At 33.0% G+C, this 17581-nt stretch overlaps 8 protein-coding genes across 8 annotated transcripts; 3 read left to right on the plus strand and 5 right to left on the minus strand.

Annotated features, from left to right (window-relative positions):
• Positions 1-47: 47 nt before the first annotated feature.
• Positions 48-1161, plus strand: TpMuguga_02g00682 (uncharacterized protein). The gene is made up of 6 exons (XM_061305438.1): positions 48-249; positions 314-398; positions 437-502; positions 536-636; positions 712-793; positions 863-1161. The coding sequence occupies exons 1-6, from the start codon at positions 74-76 to the stop codon at positions 1058-1060; spliced, it is 708 nt and encodes a 235-aa protein (XP_061161404.1). The 5' UTR covers positions 48-73; the 3' UTR covers positions 1061-1161.
• On the minus strand, positions 1092-3250 carry Cdc6 (Archaeal ATPase family protein; the record flags this gene model as incomplete). The annotated part of the gene is made up of 7 exons (XM_061305439.1): positions 2928-3250; positions 2541-2849; positions 2090-2446; positions 1826-1998; positions 1572-1756; positions 1369-1492; positions 1092-1291 (listed from the first exon to the last, which is right to left on the minus strand). The coding sequence occupies exons 1-7, from the start codon at positions 3080-3082 to the stop codon at positions 1092-1094; spliced, it is 1503 nt and encodes a 500-aa protein (XP_061161405.1). The 5' UTR covers positions 3083-3250.
• Positions 3251-3338: 88 nt separating this feature from the next.
• Positions 3339-5490, plus strand: TpMuguga_02g00684 (uncharacterized protein). The gene is made up of 7 exons (XM_061305440.1): positions 3339-3638; positions 3671-3769; positions 3800-4226; positions 4316-4754; positions 4831-5046; positions 5080-5336; positions 5370-5490. The coding sequence occupies exons 1-7, from the start codon at positions 3423-3425 to the stop codon at positions 5417-5419; spliced, it is 1704 nt and encodes a 567-aa protein (XP_061161406.1). The 5' UTR covers positions 3339-3422; the 3' UTR covers positions 5420-5490.
• On the minus strand, positions 5363-7592 carry kif6 (Kinesin motor domain protein). The gene is made up of 4 exons (XM_061305441.1): positions 7341-7592; positions 6830-7210; positions 6568-6776; positions 5363-6420 (listed from the first exon to the last, which is right to left on the minus strand). The coding sequence occupies exons 1-4, from the start codon at positions 7475-7477 to the stop codon at positions 5420-5422; spliced, it is 1728 nt and encodes a 575-aa protein (XP_061161407.1). The 5' UTR covers positions 7478-7592; the 3' UTR covers positions 5363-5419.
• Positions 7593-7684: 92 nt separating this feature from the next.
• Positions 7685-9260, minus strand: TATDN1 (putative deoxyribonuclease TATDN1). The gene is made up of 7 exons (XM_061305442.1): positions 8960-9260; positions 8795-8895; positions 8556-8766; positions 8402-8487; positions 8146-8334; positions 7915-8116; positions 7685-7807 (listed from the first exon to the last, which is right to left on the minus strand). The coding sequence occupies exons 1-7, from the start codon at positions 9184-9186 to the stop codon at positions 7765-7767; spliced, it is 1059 nt and encodes a 352-aa protein (XP_061161408.1). The 5' UTR covers positions 9187-9260; the 3' UTR covers positions 7685-7764.
• A 34-nt stretch (positions 9261-9294) lies between these two features.
• Positions 9295-10434, plus strand: TpMuguga_02g00687 (uncharacterized protein). Its single transcript, XM_760160.2, has one exon. The coding sequence runs from the start codon at positions 9449-9451 to the stop codon at positions 10418-10420; it is 972 nt and encodes a 323-aa protein (XP_765253.1). The 5' UTR covers positions 9295-9448; the 3' UTR covers positions 10421-10434.
• Positions 10435-10560: 126 nt separating this feature from the next.
• Positions 10561-13361, minus strand: VAC14 (Vacuolar protein 14 C-terminal Fig4p binding family protein; the record flags this gene model as incomplete). Its single annotated transcript, XM_061305443.1, has 15 exons — positions 10561-10696; positions 10725-10864; positions 10931-11011; positions 11041-11114; positions 11145-11204; positions 11266-11361; positions 11393-11509; positions 11537-11612; positions 11695-12132; positions 12224-12293; positions 12325-12358; positions 12438-12599; positions 12665-12742; positions 12895-12987; positions 13077-13361. The coding sequence occupies 15 exons, from the start codon at positions 13359-13361 to the stop codon at positions 10587-10589; spliced, it is 1914 nt and encodes a 637-aa protein (XP_061161409.1). The 3' UTR covers positions 10561-10586.
• A 43-nt stretch (positions 13362-13404) lies between these two features.
• UBA1 (ubiquitin-activating enzyme E1 family protein) lies at positions 13405-17556 on the minus strand. The gene is made up of 12 exons (XM_760162.2): positions 17326-17556; positions 17031-17227; positions 16713-16943; positions 16440-16624; positions 16001-16334; positions 15757-15939; positions 15541-15684; positions 15288-15461; positions 14932-15208; positions 14505-14797; positions 13686-14408; positions 13405-13542 (listed from the first exon to the last, which is right to left on the minus strand). The coding sequence occupies exons 1-12, from the start codon at positions 17456-17458 to the stop codon at positions 13417-13419; spliced, it is 3000 nt and encodes a 999-aa protein (XP_765255.1). The 5' UTR covers positions 17459-17556; the 3' UTR covers positions 13405-13416.
• Positions 17557-17581: the final 25 nt, after the last annotated feature.

Genomic DNA, 17581 nt, shown 5'->3' on the forward strand with positions numbered 1-17581 from the left:
ATTTAGTATACAGACAGTTATTTTATAATTTTAATTTTGTAAATTATATAAATTTTATAAAAATGGATTTACAATGATTTGTAAAGCAATTTCTTTGAATTTTTTCAGGGGCTTTTCCACACTCACCACACCTCATGTTACTCGCAGGAGGCCTGTTTGGAAAATTAAGCAAACTTACTACCACAGGCTTTGGAACCTACTTACTTCTAAGAAATGGGACGAGTTTCACCAAACTCTTCAGCTAATGAGGTTTCCATTCTACACATCAAGATAAACTTTCTAAATTTATGTGAATAAGCTAATGAATTTTTAGAGAAAAAGGTCTCAATAATGATGAGGTAACGTATACTTTAAAGGCCCATTACTTTATCCTCAACCCTTACGTCGCTGTTGAAAATGTACTACTAATCTCTTACATCACTCATTAATGTTTTAGTGTTATTTGGTAATTGAGGAGATGAAAAGAGCCTTAATTCACCCTGCAGTTATTAGAATGAATGAGGTACAACCACTTTCACAACTAATGTTGGTTTAGAATTTAATAAATTCATATTTTGAACTTGAAGAAATCGGCTGTGAACCTCCAAAATTACTCTGGCAAAACTTCACTAAAATGATTTTTCAAACTTCTATCAGGTAATTAATATTTCCTATTCTACCACTTACCACTTAGTTACACACATTTTAAACTATAACTAAAATATTATTCAGGTTAAATAGGGTTAGAAGACACAACTTGAAGCGACAGTTGCTTTTAAAGGATCCTGAGGATGTCATGAAATTAACTGACAAGGTTAGACTCTCTCTTCTACAAATATTACAAAGACTATAATTATTTTACAACTTTGTCACAATTGTTTAGGACGTTGAAAACATGCTCATTGAGGAACACAATAGTAACTTAATTACCCCTTTTATGTCAATTGACGAGATCCATGATGACCCAATTGAAGTTAATCCCGAGAAATTTAAGCCAATTAAACCCAAGAAATTGGACTTCATCTCACTTTACTCATTACAGCACTATGATTCTGATGGGCAGACTGATATTCAGTGTTAAGGGAAACAATGCGTAGAACAAGAAGAGCAGATTAATGACACCACCATAAATTCTTCCTCGATCTTTTATTTTTAAATTGTAACTTGAATGATTTGGTTAAATTACTATACCTCTTAGTTAGCATTAGGTTTGGGTCACAGATATCCAAATCAAAGTCCAAATCCATAAAAGCTGGTGAGGAGTCCAGTACCAGCCGTGCCAAGTTCTTCACGTCGGTTTTAAACACCATTTCTATAAATATATGAGTATAGATATTATGAATATAGTAAATAACTGAATTTACTGTTACAAGTAAGCGAGAGAAATACCTTTTTTGGAGATAAAATTCATTTGTTTAAAGTTTTCTAGGCTGTTTTCAAACTCTGAGTTACAAAAGTTCTCAGCATCCACAGCGTCAAGTTTTAATTTTTCAGCCAATTCAAGAAAGTATTTCTAATGGCCATAATATATTTTATATCTAATGGCTTAAACTTGAATACTTAGCACTGTAGTTCTAGCTAATACAAAATACCTTGGAATCAGTTTTAGAAATGGTTTGTTTAAGAATAATAGAGGATTTGCAAATTGCAAGTAGGAGCAGGAGTTGGAAAATGGGTAAATCCGACAGTTGATTCTTCAATTGTTGAATCTTATTTAGTGATAGCGTTGGTGTCACTACACCAATTTCTTTACTTCCAACATTATACTTTGACATATCTACAACCAATGTTAATACAGTTGGATAAGTAAATAACTAATATGACGGGAATAATTCAGTATTAGTACCTAAAGTATCATAATTTCTAGTTGGAGTCTTGAATTCTTCGTTAGTGTCAACTTGATCTATTAGTTCTGAACTTGAAAAAGAGTCTGGTCCCACAGTCGTATCAGCTGATCCGAATGATTCTACTGACACGTAGTCTTTCTCAATATCACTCAAACTACTAGAAAGTGCCCTTCTACAACATTATACATACTACATACTACACTGTTATAATTAAATAGTTAATTATGGGTAATAACGAACTAATAACAGCAACTATTACTAACATGAACGAGTCCAGATAAGTTCTACAGTCACCAGAAGTGTTTGCAACACGTCTTGCTATTAGTAACAAGGAAGTTTTATTCAGAACTTGTGAGTTTTCATTGAGTGACTTCAGTTTTTCCATAACAATATTGACCATTTGGTCCTCGTTATAGGGCTTAAATAGCATGCGTTCACAGTTCTCAGTCTTGATCTTGCTGGCAAACTCCAAGTTATTTGAGATGGCCAGCACCACAACCTTGCTCTTGGGGGAACAAGAAGCCTTGAAAAGAGCCTGAACCAGCCAATTTGACTTGTCGTAACTCTTAAAGTTTGAAGTGAAACTGCTCAAATAGTCCACTTCATCAATCAAACATATTCTAAGCCATTATATATATTAATGGAGTATAATAAACTGTTGTGTACATTATTGTATGGATTATAGTATCTAATACACTATGAATAATTAGATACTTGAGAGATCTTTGTGACTGAAAGTGCTGGATGAGATGATCACAGAATTTGGAATAATCTTGAACTCTGCCTTGAGAGGCTAGATTTAGAGTTTTATGAGCTTTTTCGGCTGAGAAACCAAGCACTTTCTGGTAAAAATCATTCTTAAAAGACTTCATTGAAGTGTAGTTACTGCCCTTTAAAAAAGCACTTTTAACTCCTTTCTTACCGGAAGTCAGATTTTTTAGAGCATACTCAACTGTTGTCGTTTTTCCGGTTCCACAGAGCCCAAATATAAACATTCCGCCTCCCTTTTTATCCTCAATACATCTACAACACAAATGATCCACTTTTGCTAATCAATCCTATGGTTATATCGAAATAAGAAAATAATATAGTAAAAATTACTTTGACAAAAAGGACGTCAATTGGTTTAATTCATCTTCTCTGAATCCGACGTAAGAGTTATCAGAGATCTTGAGAAGGTCAATAGTAAGCTTCTTGTCGTTTATATGTTTCTCTAAAGGAGATAAACAAGAGGAATCTAAAGACGAGTCACACATCAGGAATTTACAAAATAAAAATATTATACATTAATTTTACACATTGGTTTTTTCAACAAACACAAATTTTAATACTATCACTTCAATAATTTAAACAAAAAATTAAACAAATAAAAACCAAGACAATATTAACAAAATAATATTGTATAATCTTTGAGTATAATTCCCATAAAGTAAGTTGTGGGATTAAAAAAAAACAAAAATGCAAGATTGCCGATAAATTTTCATGTATGATTTAATGTAAATTATAATTATAAAATTTTATCATAAAAATTTGTTACTTGTAAATTATCCTAATCTATAAATGCTGTTTCAACTAAATATATAAAATTGTGTCAAAATGAAGAAAAAAGATCAAAATAGTAAGAGTAAATCCAAAAAACCAAAGGTTTTTAAAAATGGCAAAAGTAAAAATTTTAAGAAAAAGCTAAAAAATAACAATAAAGTCAACAACAGTAAGTTGAAAATTAACAAAAACTCTAATAAAGTGAATAAAACTCCCAAAAAAGCTAATAAACTGAAAGAATCTAAGTTGGAATATAAAAAGCGATTAAACGTAATTTTATAATTAATTATAATAACTTTCAGAGGTCATATTCGTTATTACTTCTAAATCACAAAGATTCCATAAAATCCAAAGAAATTATAGATGCTTTGCTCAAGGATTTACCCACAAATTTCTCAGAAGTAACTATTAATACAGTTAATATTGATTAGGCCATTAATAAGAAGAATGTGTCGAGGATACTACAGGCGTGTTTGAAGTACGGCGACTCAGATGTTAGAGCCTCAATTTCCCAGAGGTTCAGAGACGGACTTAACCTTACTAACCTCAATGCACACAGCAGTAAATTCCTTATAAAGCTGTTTCACTACTGTAACACTGAGGTTAAGCAGTTTCTGAGGACTTCCTTCTTCAACGAGAAGCAGAAGAATTTGATTTTTACCAGATTCTCCTCCGATGTTATGGACATCATTTACTCTAAACTGAGACCTAAAGAACAGATTTCAGTTCTACAGCTTTACACATTTTCCAACACCTTTTACCTGGATAATGATGACACCAGGAAGGCTAAGGAAGTTAATTCAATCAATCAGTTGATTCAACTTATTGCATCATCATCTTCAAAATCTTCCTGCTTAGGTAATTTTTATATGGTTTTTTGATACTTAGTGTTATTTAAACTTTAATTACCTTAATTATACACTAACATACGGCTTATTTTTGTATAGAAAAGATGAACTCGGTAATTACAAGGTTGGCTGAGAAGGAATTGATGATCTCAAGTCTATCCCACGACCTACTGTTTGTATACGTGAGTTTGATAGAGGATAAGACCGAATTGGTATCGCAGCTGTATAAGATTTACGGCCAGCTTTTGTCTACCAGAAGTGGCAACAACTCCATTCTCTCACTAATAGACTATGCAAACGCTAAAATTAAAAAGCATGTCATCAAGAGCTTGAAACGTGACTTTCCAGAAGCAGTTTATAATAAGATTAATGTACACTTTTTGATTAAATTAGTAAATTTAACAGATGACACTAAAGTCTTGTATCAATACTTAGTTGAGCCTCTTCTAGAGGATTTAAACCGTCTTCTCTTTGACCAGAATTCAACCAAATTTGTCCTAAACTTGTTAAACACTGTTGATGTAACATCGCCAAACACGTAACCAAATATTTAAAATAAACTTTAAAATAAAGTTAATTATTAAATTTAAATATTTTATCTATAATTTGATTAGGTTAAAGGAAGATAATGTGAGGAAGGAGGAACTGCAGAAGGAGTTGTTGCCTAAATTGGTCGACTATTTCAATCAGTCAGACTTGAAAACTTGTCTACTTGACAAGCATTGCAGCCAAGTTCTATTACACACTTTGAAGCTGTCGAAAGACTCTAACCTTTTAGACTCAGTTTTAACGCTTTTTAGTGAAAAATTACCGGAATTCCTAGATAACCAGTAAATTTAAAAGAAAATAATATTACGGTTTAGGCTAGTGATAAGACTGTATCAGAGCATGGTGAAGTGTAAAAATAAAATAAGTGAGGAGTTTAAGGCGTTTAAAGTAAGTGAAAGACTATGGGATTCTGTGAAACCAGATGTTAAACGAGTTTTGGGTTCTAAAGCAGTTTTTTTACTGATAGATTTACTGGAGTCGTTCCAAGTCCAAAACCAAACCGAGCTAATTAATGATTTCAAGAATACTGTAACTATTGTTATGATCAATGAAACTAAAAAAACTCTTACAGGTATAGAGTATATATAGTTTAACATATGTTTAGATGAGAATATTACGGGATTGAATATATTAACGAAGTTACTAACGGAGTAGTCAGGTGGGACGATCCAGGAGTTGTTTGAGGTATAGTAAAAATTTAAAGTTAATTTTAAGTCTATTCTTCACATCCTCGACACTGTTTACGTTATTATTCAGCATCAACATTAAACTATTGTACACTTTATAAAGTTTTATTACATTGCTGTTGGGATTGTTGGCGTTGGGGCTGTTAGAACCAGTAAGAAACTTAAAAATGTGAGTATTGGTGTTATTCAACTGTATAGAATTTAATATCATCTGTAACTCCCTCATCGTTTCATCATTCTGCGATTTCAACATTCCTTCAACCCTTTCAACTATTTCATTATTAACATTGGTGGTAATAGGACTATCTTTGACAATGGTATCCTTACTATTGAAATTATTGGTATCCTTAGTGTTGAAATTATTGCTATGTTTACTATTGAAATGATTGGTATCCTTAATACTGTAATTTGTGTCAGAGTTATTGGGTGTGTTAAGAGTAGTGTGTGCAGTATTGACAGAGTTTAAAGGGTCCAGATCCATTTTATCATTAGAAAGTCTAGGTTCATAGCTCATTGGTGAACTCCGTTTTGAATTTCTACTGTTTATACTGTTCCCCTTACTGATACTATTCTCTTTAGTAATGGTGTCCTTAGAGCTGTAATTGTTGGTGTTAATAGTATTAAGGGAATTTAAGCTCATAGTACTATTGAGGGAATTGGACTTGAAAGCCTTAACTTTAGTGGCGTATCTGAGAGTGTTGAGAGTCTGCTCACAAGACTGAAATGAAGGACAAATGTTGGCAATCATGACATTTCTACTGTCGCCCATGAACACGTCTCTGAGCACCTTAGTGAGCTCACTGTTCCTGAACGGAATATGGATCCTATCGAGGTCCATAGCCCTGATGCACTCCTTGAGAGCAAGAAGAGACCGGTTAATCCCTGCTCCGTCAATTTGAACTTGTCTGCACATCGACACGGAGTCAGCAGCTCTCTCACTTCCAGCCAAATCAACAAATAACATGCTACCTACTAGAATATATTAAAGTGTATAAGTTAGTAAATAGTGTAATAAAGGGTATAATATAGTATGTTATGCACGTTAAGAGCGTTGTTGAAATATATTTTATTATTGTTAAATATATAACTGGCGATTAGTAGGGAGTATAAAAGGACCTATTGAGTTATTTGTATGTCTTAGTTCAATTCTTAAAAGTGCATGAGATCTTGAAGAACGGTCATTTTGTGAGTTCTGGCCGATTTTCCTCAAATTTAAGGCCTCCAACATTGAGTCTACAAGCTCCTCCTTTGAACTAACAACTCTTTCACACAAGTCCTTTATTACAACTTCATTCTTCCCGTTATCCAACGATTCCAATAACTTCCTAACACATGCATATAAATAAATATTTTAATGAATATATAGTATTGAGGGTACCTGTTCTGCAATAAATCATACAATTTACCACAGTAAATCTCATAGAAGCTGACGACAACGTCAACTTTACCGTTGAACTGAGGCTCCTTTGATATTTCATAAATATCATTAGCGGCATATTCATAAATACCAATAGCACCAACGTTGCTACTGTCTGATTGGTTACCGCTGTCAATCTTGGAACCTATCATTGTGTATGTTTTACCACTTCCTGTTTGACCATAAGTGAAGCAGGAGCAGGTTTTGCCTTCCCTGAAGGCCGATTCAACCAAAGGCTTCACATACTCGTTGTAAATCAGCTCATTGTCGGCCTTTTCATCATAGAACCTATCAACCTTAAATTCGTGCTCTTCTATAAAACTTGTACCGTCAATTTTATATCTAAAACAGTATTATTACCTGGTGTTGTTAAAGTAAAATAGAAAATAAAATTAGTTAGTAGAATAAATGTAAAATGTGTGAAATTCCTGTTTAATAATTAAAATAACTAAATAAAGTGTATTGAGGATACTTAAATTCCCGGATAATTGCTGAATCGTAGTTGCATACAACAATATCCCTGTCGCCTCTTGAAATTTCCTGCTCACTCAGGGGGCGTTTCCTTACAATAACGTCAATTCTTCCCTTCTCTGAAGATTTTCTAGCCATTTATTACACACCAACTAACAACAATTTTGTTTAAATTCTCATTATTTTCACACATTTACGTTATTTTTAGTTGAAATTACATTTACTTGTTAATTTACATAATTTTAGATTTATTTAAAAAAATAAAACTGATTTTGTCAAATTAGGTAAAAAATAAACGACACTACACTTCGATCCATAATGGATATTAGTATTTCAAAAATATCATTAAAAATAATAAAAAATTAAATTTACAGGTTTTTAAATGTAAAAACACGTGGAATCATAAGAAATTCCAAGAACTTCGTTTATTTCAGCTTGGTAAACAATCTTAGTGTATTCTCATAAATCCTACACACAACCCGGTACATATTTATATATAGAGTAAACACACTAAAATAGGGCAGTTAGTGTGATCTCACACCTATCCCTGACTATGTACCTAAGTATAAGAATACTGGTTGGTAAACTGTGTAAAGTCCATGTTTGGATCAATTAACTGGTGCACAACTTCTGCTACATTTAGTATGTGGCAAGGTTCAGTTCTTATAGTGAGAACAGTTTCTGGTGTCATTTGTTCCGGTCGCTTCACTGTATTAAATTTAGTCTTCACATATTTACTACTGGAATGTGTACTCTTAATACCGCACCACGGTGAATCTATACACATTTAACAATGTGTAGGTTACCTGTTTCTAAGAGTAGTTTGTTGAGAGGAATGTGTTTAACAGTTTGTAGATTAGAATCTGTTTTAAGTGAACATCCATTAATACCAATGAATAAGTCCTCTTTTAATACAGTTTCCAGAGAGTTTAAGTCTGATGTGAAACTATGGACCACACCTAACTCCCATTTGTCTCTATTTCTCCTCAATATATCTATAATCATGATATCACTTGGTATATAAAGTAATAGTATGTTCTATATAGAATAAGAATGGTATACCCATAAAATCAGCTGTTGCTTCTCTCATGTGTAAAAATAAAGGTAATTTGTGCCTTCTTGATAATTCCAATTGATACTCAAAATACCTAAAAACTCATTTTACACTTTATAAAACCTATATATATATGATGTATGAATAATTATGGTTTAATACTTGTTTTGTGTTTGTTTATTGCAAAAGTTTAAACGGTCATAATCAAGGCCTAATTCGCCAATGGCTACAACTCTATCTCTATTCTGAGTAATTAGATTATCGAGGGCCTCCAAATACTCAGATTCAGTTTTATTATATTTATTCTTCACAAATTCATTACAACGAGTCGGATGTACTCCAACAGTCGTGAACAAATATTTGCACTCCTTATCTACAAATAGTATCAATAAAGTACCTACCATAAGTGTTACACAAGTCCAAAGCTTGATGAACTTCCTCCAAACACCCGGCAGTAATAACTATCTTTTCCATTCCAACGCTCTTAGATCTCTCCAATACACTGTAAAATAGTTTTATAATCAATTGCACATGAAGATAAATAGTTTAATTGATGAATAATTTACCTATTGAGATCAGGATCGTGTTTAAGGGAACCGTTATAATAACCTCGATATCGAGAATCAGTTAAATTTGCACCGATATCGATAAATTTTGGCTTAATTGAACCAAAATCCTCATTTCCTCTCGCCATTGGAATATTAGCTCTCAATTTAAAACTGGAAGGATAAGGTTTATAAGAAAAAACTATAGGAGTCCTAATTAACCAGCATAATATAGGACTAATCCTCATAATACAAAGTAAAAACTACTTACTAAAACACATCTATTATAAAAACATAATAAATAATAATTATTTTATTAAATATATGTGGAATCATTACACACTATAATATTTTCTATTAACGTTTTTTAAAACTTTAACTATCTAATTTTTCTAATTTTTATTTACTTATTTACTAAAACCAACTTAAATTTTTACACAAAATACCATTGTATAAATAGATCAAGAAGATAACAATTTAATAAAGAATAAATAAAAATGCGGTTAAATAATGAAAACTCCGAGTAGAAAGGAGTTGGAGAAAAACTTGCCGAAACATGTACTTTTAGTTCTTAACAAGTGTTTGTTGTTGTATACTTCTCTGGCCAAATTAGAGCTAGAGCTGTTCCGAATCGCAGGAGTATTGCTGGATAATCGCATTTCAAACTTGACAATTTTTAACGCAGATGGTTACTTTAACCGCTATTTATCACTGAAATACAAAGATTGTAATAATAAAAGGTTGGATTTTAAAGCTTTGACGGAATTGTGTTCGGTGGAAAATTCCTATCTCGCTGAAGATTTAGATGAATTTTATACCACCGATCACACACTTATATACTATATTAATAAGGTTAACAATGATTTATTTATCTCAACTCAAAATAATACCAATTATAAAACTCAAAAGGCCCTAACTCTTGTGCTTATTGATAACACACATTCACACGCGAAACTTTTAAAATTGACTCCGAAACCAAAATCTACAAACTTGAATCCCACCTGGGTTCGGGAGAAATCAAAAAAAGGTAAAATTATTTTAGAATACCAAGTCCCTGATGAATCCTCTATTACACATCCAGATATCCAAAAGGCCTTGTGTACTTTTAATGATGTTACTGTATCGTTACCTGATTTACTAATTTCAATTCGCTTAACCCTATTTGACCTAATCACTTTCATTTTCAACTATATTTACACTCTAATTTTAAACAAGTTAAACACTTTACTAAAGCCCATATTTTCTAAGTTAAGGATAAAAAACATAAAGTTCGATAAGGAATTACTGAAATCCGCATCTGTAATAAGACTTGGTGATATGTTTACAGGTGGAATGACAGTTGTCCATGCTTTTGGACCCTCAGGAGTTCAGCCTTGGTTCCTTTCAGAGGCTGAAATTTACGAAGTCTTCGGATTTAAAACTATGCATATTGTAAATTGTATTAATCAATTTGCAAATACCATTCGAAGATGCGGAAAATAATTTTCTAATATATACTATACATAATATACACAGTGTATATTTATTCCACATATACCATGCTATATACATAGTGTATATGTGATGTATATATACTATGCTATACGTACTATATCTGATATACTATATACTATATACAAACATAGTATATGTAGTATGGTACATTAATTCAAGCATTCTGGGTTTGTAATTGTTTGGAAAGTAGAGTTAGTTGCGATATTTTGAGTCTTCTCATTAATTTACGATTAGTGTCATTTTGCGGTAAGATCATCGAAATCCCTAAAAACACTAAAATTGTCAAAAGTACCTAGGAGTGTGTTTAACAGGCTTGGATATATGTCTGGCTTTAACAAATGTAGTCTTAGCCTTAAAAATATGTGAGTATCCATCAACTGGACCATATGGTCCAGCTTTACCAAAAAGTCCAAATTCAAGTTCATTCCACTTCTAAAACAATCAATTAACTATAAATTAACTAATTATAATAACTCAACTTAATAAGCATTAAAATACATTTTATGTAATAAATCGTGTGCCAGATCATATTTTTCTATAAATAAAGAAAATGACAACGCCGATGATAAATTATAACTCCTACAGATTTTGAAATAATGTAAAAATACCAAATTTCCAAAAGTTGGTCTGAAAGATTACTTTTTTCTACTGTCAACAATTCAGTTCTGAACTCCTGTGCTTCCTAAAATCTTATATTGGTGTTTTAAAGTACTGTTGAGGTTAATAGTGTCCAATTCAATGAGTGTACCATATCATACAAAAACCCCTCATCCTACGAATAATATACTCCTATACTACAAAATAATACACTAAAAGTGAATATATTGTCATACATTTGATAGTTTCATTGAATTGGTAATAATGGTGTAAAAGCGTTCAAATCCCAACTGTTTACATAAGTTTAACACTATTACTCTTCCGCTATCCTCCTAAACAGCTATTTTAATAAAATTTATTTACCAGAAGTTTCTTTTCAGTCTTAAACAGGTTCAACAAATCACCAGCTAACAGTTGTAAGTGACGGTCACCTAGTGAGATTAGCAGGAAGATTGTCCTCAACGTCGACTCCATAATCATCTGGAGAATGTAAAAATCTAAAAGTACCTGTGAGTGAGGGTGTTTAAAACACTGAATCACTGCTTTTGATAGGTTTTCAGACATCGGATCCATCTTCTCAGGACTATACAAATACTATTTCCCAAAATTCAAAAAATAATACTACATAACTAGTGTAAATTACAGATAAACTAAGTATATAATACCAAATCTGTAAAATAATACTGAACCAATCCAGAATTGACAGTATAACATGTTCATTTTGTGAGTCGACTAATTTATCAACTAGCACTTTAAGGATGTGTTCGATGTATGAGATTGATTTAACCTCACTGACAATATGATACAGTAAATTGTTGGCCTCCGTTGCGATTTTGTTAAGTTCTTCGCTGGGGTCTGAGAGTTGAGAGATAATGAATTCCAGGAGTAGGAAGAAGCCTTTAAAATGTATGATTTGAGGCTGAATTGCGCATATTTGTCTAATCCACACTATGTTCAACAACTTTATCACATGTTCACTCCTCTTACAATTTAACAGTAATATCTTGAAAAAATCCTCAGTTATCATGTTACTCTTTGAATACTTCTTCTTGAACTTTATCAAGAAGTCGTTCAAACACATTTCCGCAGAGCTCCTCACATCTCTACACAATTTTTATAATTTACATATTTTTAGTCTACTCTAATGACTAAATGATGTCATCTAGATATAAATAATCTTAATTGTTGTATTACTTGTTATTATCTGTTAACATGTTTGAAATCCCTAGAAAAACCTTCGGCAAATACTCGAGCATATCAATTTCTACTCAAAAATTAATCTCTTTCAACATTACTTGGTACAGAATTTAACATTACAATCCATGAAATCTACATCAATTTTTAACACTAGTTTGTAAAATTATACGTTAAATAAAGCTATAAATTAACTAAAATGCTAAAGAATTACTATAAGTTGTCTGATTTGTGGGTTTATAACAAGTATTCGATTAGCCAAGATGTCTGTAATGAGGTCCAGCGGAACCTCTTCAAACTCCAGGATTGTGTCACACAAGAGTCTATTCAATATTTGTGATGCATATTTCACATCCTCATCAATATCACATGTCAACTAAACAAATTTATCAGTTTCATTTAGTGAAAATTAACTAATCAAACATAAATTTGGTCATGTACCTTGCAGATTCCGTCAAAAATTTCAGCAATACACGGCATTGATTCCATTTTACACTTCTTCACAATGTTATACAAGGCCTATTTTAACAATTTAAACTACTAATTTTCCAGTTAATGACTAAAATTAGCAGTAAAATCATAAACTATGTATAGCTCAAAATAGAGTTCTCTTACTAACTAGTCATGGTAAAAACTACATACTTTTAGCTAAAATTATGTTTAAAAGTCACCTCGCAGGAATAATATCTCACTTTATTATCCTGGTCGTAGAAGGATAGAATCACCAGCTTGATGAACTTCTCGGAAAAGTCCAGTAAATATTTCTAAATTAAGCAATTCATCCAATTTTCTATTATTTTAAGATATTTCTAATTAATTAAAATAAGAATAATTAATATGTGTAGGAATTTACGTCAAGTGAGAGAGCTGTACAGGCTATGGCCATTAAGCCTCCAATACGTAGGTTTGGATCCGGCTGATCCAGGAATTTGAATTTAACAAACTCAAGAAATGATTTTACAGTGTTATTAAGTGTGGAATCCTTCTCTTCATTGCTGATTGTGTTACTATTTAAGGACTGTATGAACTTCCTTACTGAGGAGTCAATTGCCACGAGGCCTTTTTTACGGGCCTCTAAACTGACCTCGCCGATTTTACTAAGGACAGTTTCTGGTATAAATTCATGTGAATCTGGCATTGGAAGAATATATATAATGTATAGTGGTGTATTGGTGGGAAAAGAAGCAAGAAAATTATTTGAACTGGAATTTAATGGTTGGGATAACGACGTCGACGTCGTCTGAGTCAGTGCAGCTCGCGTCAATTACAAGGTGTGAACATCCGACTCCAATCTTCTTCTTTCCGAGCTTTTCCACTAACTAAAGATAACATCATTAGTGTGTAAACAATCATAAATATGATAAAGGAGTTTTAAAAGAGTAAAATACCACTGTTAACGATATTTAAAACTATTAAACCTTTATATATCATGTGTAACTAGTGTGAAATACAACAATGATACCTCAGTAATAACTGCATTCAACCTTTCGTTTCGGTGTTGCGGTAGAAATGAATTATATATACACAAATTTCCTGCAGATAGTATGATGACCTCAATATTGAATTTGCTCCTTATCCAATCAATCAACTGTTTCACAGTCCCGTTGGGAATCAGCACTATTAACTTATTCCACACTGTGAAATTGGGCGGGAGTGCTCGCACTGGTCCACAAGTGACAGGATCATAATCTTTATCCTTGGTCGGTATGGGCGGTAGGGGTTCAGATTGAAGCCAAATTGGTGTAGCCAAGCACGCAAATGCGTTCCTAAAGTGGGTAATCTTAAGATTCCTATAACAGAGCGCCTTAAGGAACTCTATTGTCACTAAGCCTCCAATCATTGCAGTTGTAGTTGCTATCGCCGGTATGATCTTTCCACTTATTAATTTGGCCTTCATTTTGTCACATTCCTTTATTGCGTAGTTACGGCATCTGAGTACCGATGCTGACCAGATGAACTCTATGTGGTAATTAGTCTCGTCATCCTTTTCAAATTCCACTGCATCAAGTGTCCTGTTCGAGTGTGCAATCTCATGTAATAACGGGTCATTGTCTGTGGTTGTATCAGATTGTACCTCCACGTTAAGTTTGTCTTGCGATAGTTTGAGTACTCTAGGCTGGAATTCTGGTAACCTGAGCCCTCTTAGTGAAAGTACATCTGATTCCACCACATCAACATCCATGTTCTAAACCCCAGTTAACAATATTTATGATAGTATGACAATGACTTAGAAAGTAATGGCTAAATGAATAAGTTATATATATATATATATTAGTATTACCATCATTGATGCAAAAATCTTGGTCGTTGAGAGTATGAACAACTGGACAATCTTATCGTTGAGATCAAACGTGAGTGGTGTTGGCGGTCTTTTCGGAGGACTCCAAAACCTTTGACCGTCTGAGAGTACGTGGTCCTTCGGGAAAGAGTTCAAAAGCTGCTGGATGTTGTTTACAAAGTGGAGGTTGAAAAGCTCTGAGGAGATCCTCAACAGGTTCTCCTTTACATCCTTCGGTGTGCACTTAAGCAGTTTAGATATCAATTCTAATCTTTCATACGGAATTTCAGCAACTCCTAAATCAACATTAGTATTGTATAATAACATTAGTAGTGTATAATAACATTAGTAGTGTATAATAACATTAGTAGTGTATAATAACATTAGTAGTGTATATTGGGATTATAAATATAAAGATAGTAATCTGTACCTTCATCATTTTGTCTAATCTTCTTGATATCTAGTGGAATTTGTGTGAAAAGTCCTTCAAACACATCTCTAGCCCACTCAATCGTGTGCTCAACTTGGTATGGAAAGTGTTTAAGGGTACAGAGTGGTATTGATGTTTCTGGTGGGTCTTGACTCTCACTGTAGCTCTGAGTCACATGTGGAATTACCACTTGTACATTCCCAAGTGTTCCTAGTGTTCCAGACTCCACCAGAGGCTTTTCATACCAGACACATCTACCATCAACATACTGTCTTGCCTACTCCAATATTAGCTTGTTTATCAATGAATTAAGTGAAATACACTAATTAGTATATTTACAGTGAAAATAGAAGTACCTGCACATTATCCAGAGCATTAACTACAATATTTAGGGATGACCAGAAATGCTCATCAAAGATATCCTCAGTGTCTTCACCAACTCTAATCTCAAGTGGTTTCACTTTGATCGATGGGTTGATTTCCAGTGCCGACTCACATGCCACTGATGATTTAGCCAGTCCAACATGTCTCTACAAAATTATCCAGATGTATCACTACACTAACTACTCTCTGGTTTAACGAGTATAACTAGTGTAGCTGAGTGGATACTGTGCGGAAAAGGAATTGACGTGAAATATTTGAAACTTCAATCCTATCATTATCAGTGATTGTCAGTAGCCCGTCTGGCTGTGATCCACATCCCAAAAGTGCAAAGTTTTTCAAAAATTCACAACCCAAAGCTCCAGCTCCCACCTACTCACACATTATCAATATTTTATTCATGTAACTGTGTAGTCTTATGTATAATCTGAACAGAAGACTTACAATGAATATCTTAGAGTTTTGTAGTTTATTCTGTAAATCTGACCCCCAAAGTGAAACTTGGTCAAAGTATCGTTCGTCAAATCCTCTCCCTGAAAAGTCACCTGACAACATCTCCCTTGGTAGTGAGAAATCCACATAAAGCCATTGATTAATTGGATGATATTTACCAGTGAATTTTATCACCTAAACAAACATGAGTAACCCAGTTACTAAAAAGTAAAATAATGAAGAGGAGAAACGTTACCTCATGGGCTACTATACCACCTATAAACGAAGCCAGTGGTGGGACTTTAAAATTAACTTGCGACATAAAACTCTTGAAAAGTTCCTCTTCAACCGACTCCACTGCACACGATTTGGCGTTAGAGTTCATCAGCTGGGCATTAGTTAGTGTCGATTTGGGGTCACCATTGCCATGTTTATAGCCCATTACAATCCAATGGAGCTGTTCTGCTCTATTCGCAAGGCTATAATCGATCGTGTAGAGACAGCCAGTACTAGAGGGGTTAAGGACACAATCTTCAAAACTGCGGAACTCAATTCTCTTCGGGTATCTAACTTCAGTAACCAAGCCACCGCTACAAATATATAACCGAATGCATAAACAATAAAAGAACTAATAACAAGTATTCAGGTAATTAGTGCAAAATTAACCCTTAAATGTATAATTATCTAAGCAATACCTGGTATGAGGCGAGTAGTGGGATAAATCTCCTATGAGGAAAGAATTTTTAGAATTGACTTTAATCTGGACTGGTTCTTTATTATTCAGTTCAGTCATGCCTTCAATTTCTGAAAATCTAACATAATCTCCAGTTTGAAAATCTATCACTCCGTCAGTTATTAAGGTTACTAATCCTTCCTTATCCTATACAAAACATATGAATTGCAACAATAGGATAAAATTGTGTAAAATTCTTAAAATTAAATATCAATCAAAACTCAATAAAACTTACGTTAGTTATTGATTCGATGATTCCAGTTTTGAGTTCAGTTCCAGTGGGATCAAAAGAAATGAAATTATCGCCGAAATCAACGAATACTGAGCCGATCATACCGAAAGTATCACAGGCTATGAAGCCAACTCTTTTTCCAGCCGAGTTGGCTCTGCAAATTCTGTTCAAACTCTTCAAGACTTCAATCTTCTGATCACAACATACTACTACATCATTTTCCAGCACCAAATCCTACAAAAGCATTAATATTATATAATAGGTTTTCAGGATGAAGTAGTAAAATAGGGACTAGAAGAACGATCTGAATGGCACACATACCTCATTAACAGTGTTAATAACTTTAATATCAACATTTCTATTTAAATCCTTGAGATTATTTAGACAGGCTGAAGCAATAGTCTCTTTCCCTACACTGCCAGCCCTTACAAAGTAATTTACGCCCAAATCTCTCTTCTGTACTATATCATTATCGAATATCTTTATTGATTCTACACCCATCAATGCCAAATTCTTAGCTACAGCCAAATGTTAGAATAATTTGAAAATTTTACAAATGTTTAATAAAATTTATAAACCAAAGAAAAAATAAATAGAAAATGGAGTAGAGTTGTACCTATTTCGATTCCTGTAGACTTCATACCAATAATGAGTACATTAAGTTTTTGCAATTTACCCATCATATCAAATCCGAAAGTTCCAATTTGTCTGGAATACAGATTTGTATCAATCTTCTCCTCGAACGACATTTTTTTGCACAAATAATATTATATTACGATTTCAGGTATAATAATTGTGTTTAAATTTATATTATGTACATTTGATTTTTTTAATGATTTTTTAATTTCATTAAAAGGTCAACAATGGATTGT

This window comes from Theileria parva, chromosome 2, assembly GCF_000165365.1.
Source record: "Theileria parva strain Muguga chromosome 2, complete sequence, whole genome shotgun sequence".
In the NCBI taxonomy this organism is placed as follows: domain Eukaryota; phylum Apicomplexa; class Aconoidasida; order Piroplasmida; family Theileriidae; genus Theileria; species Theileria parva.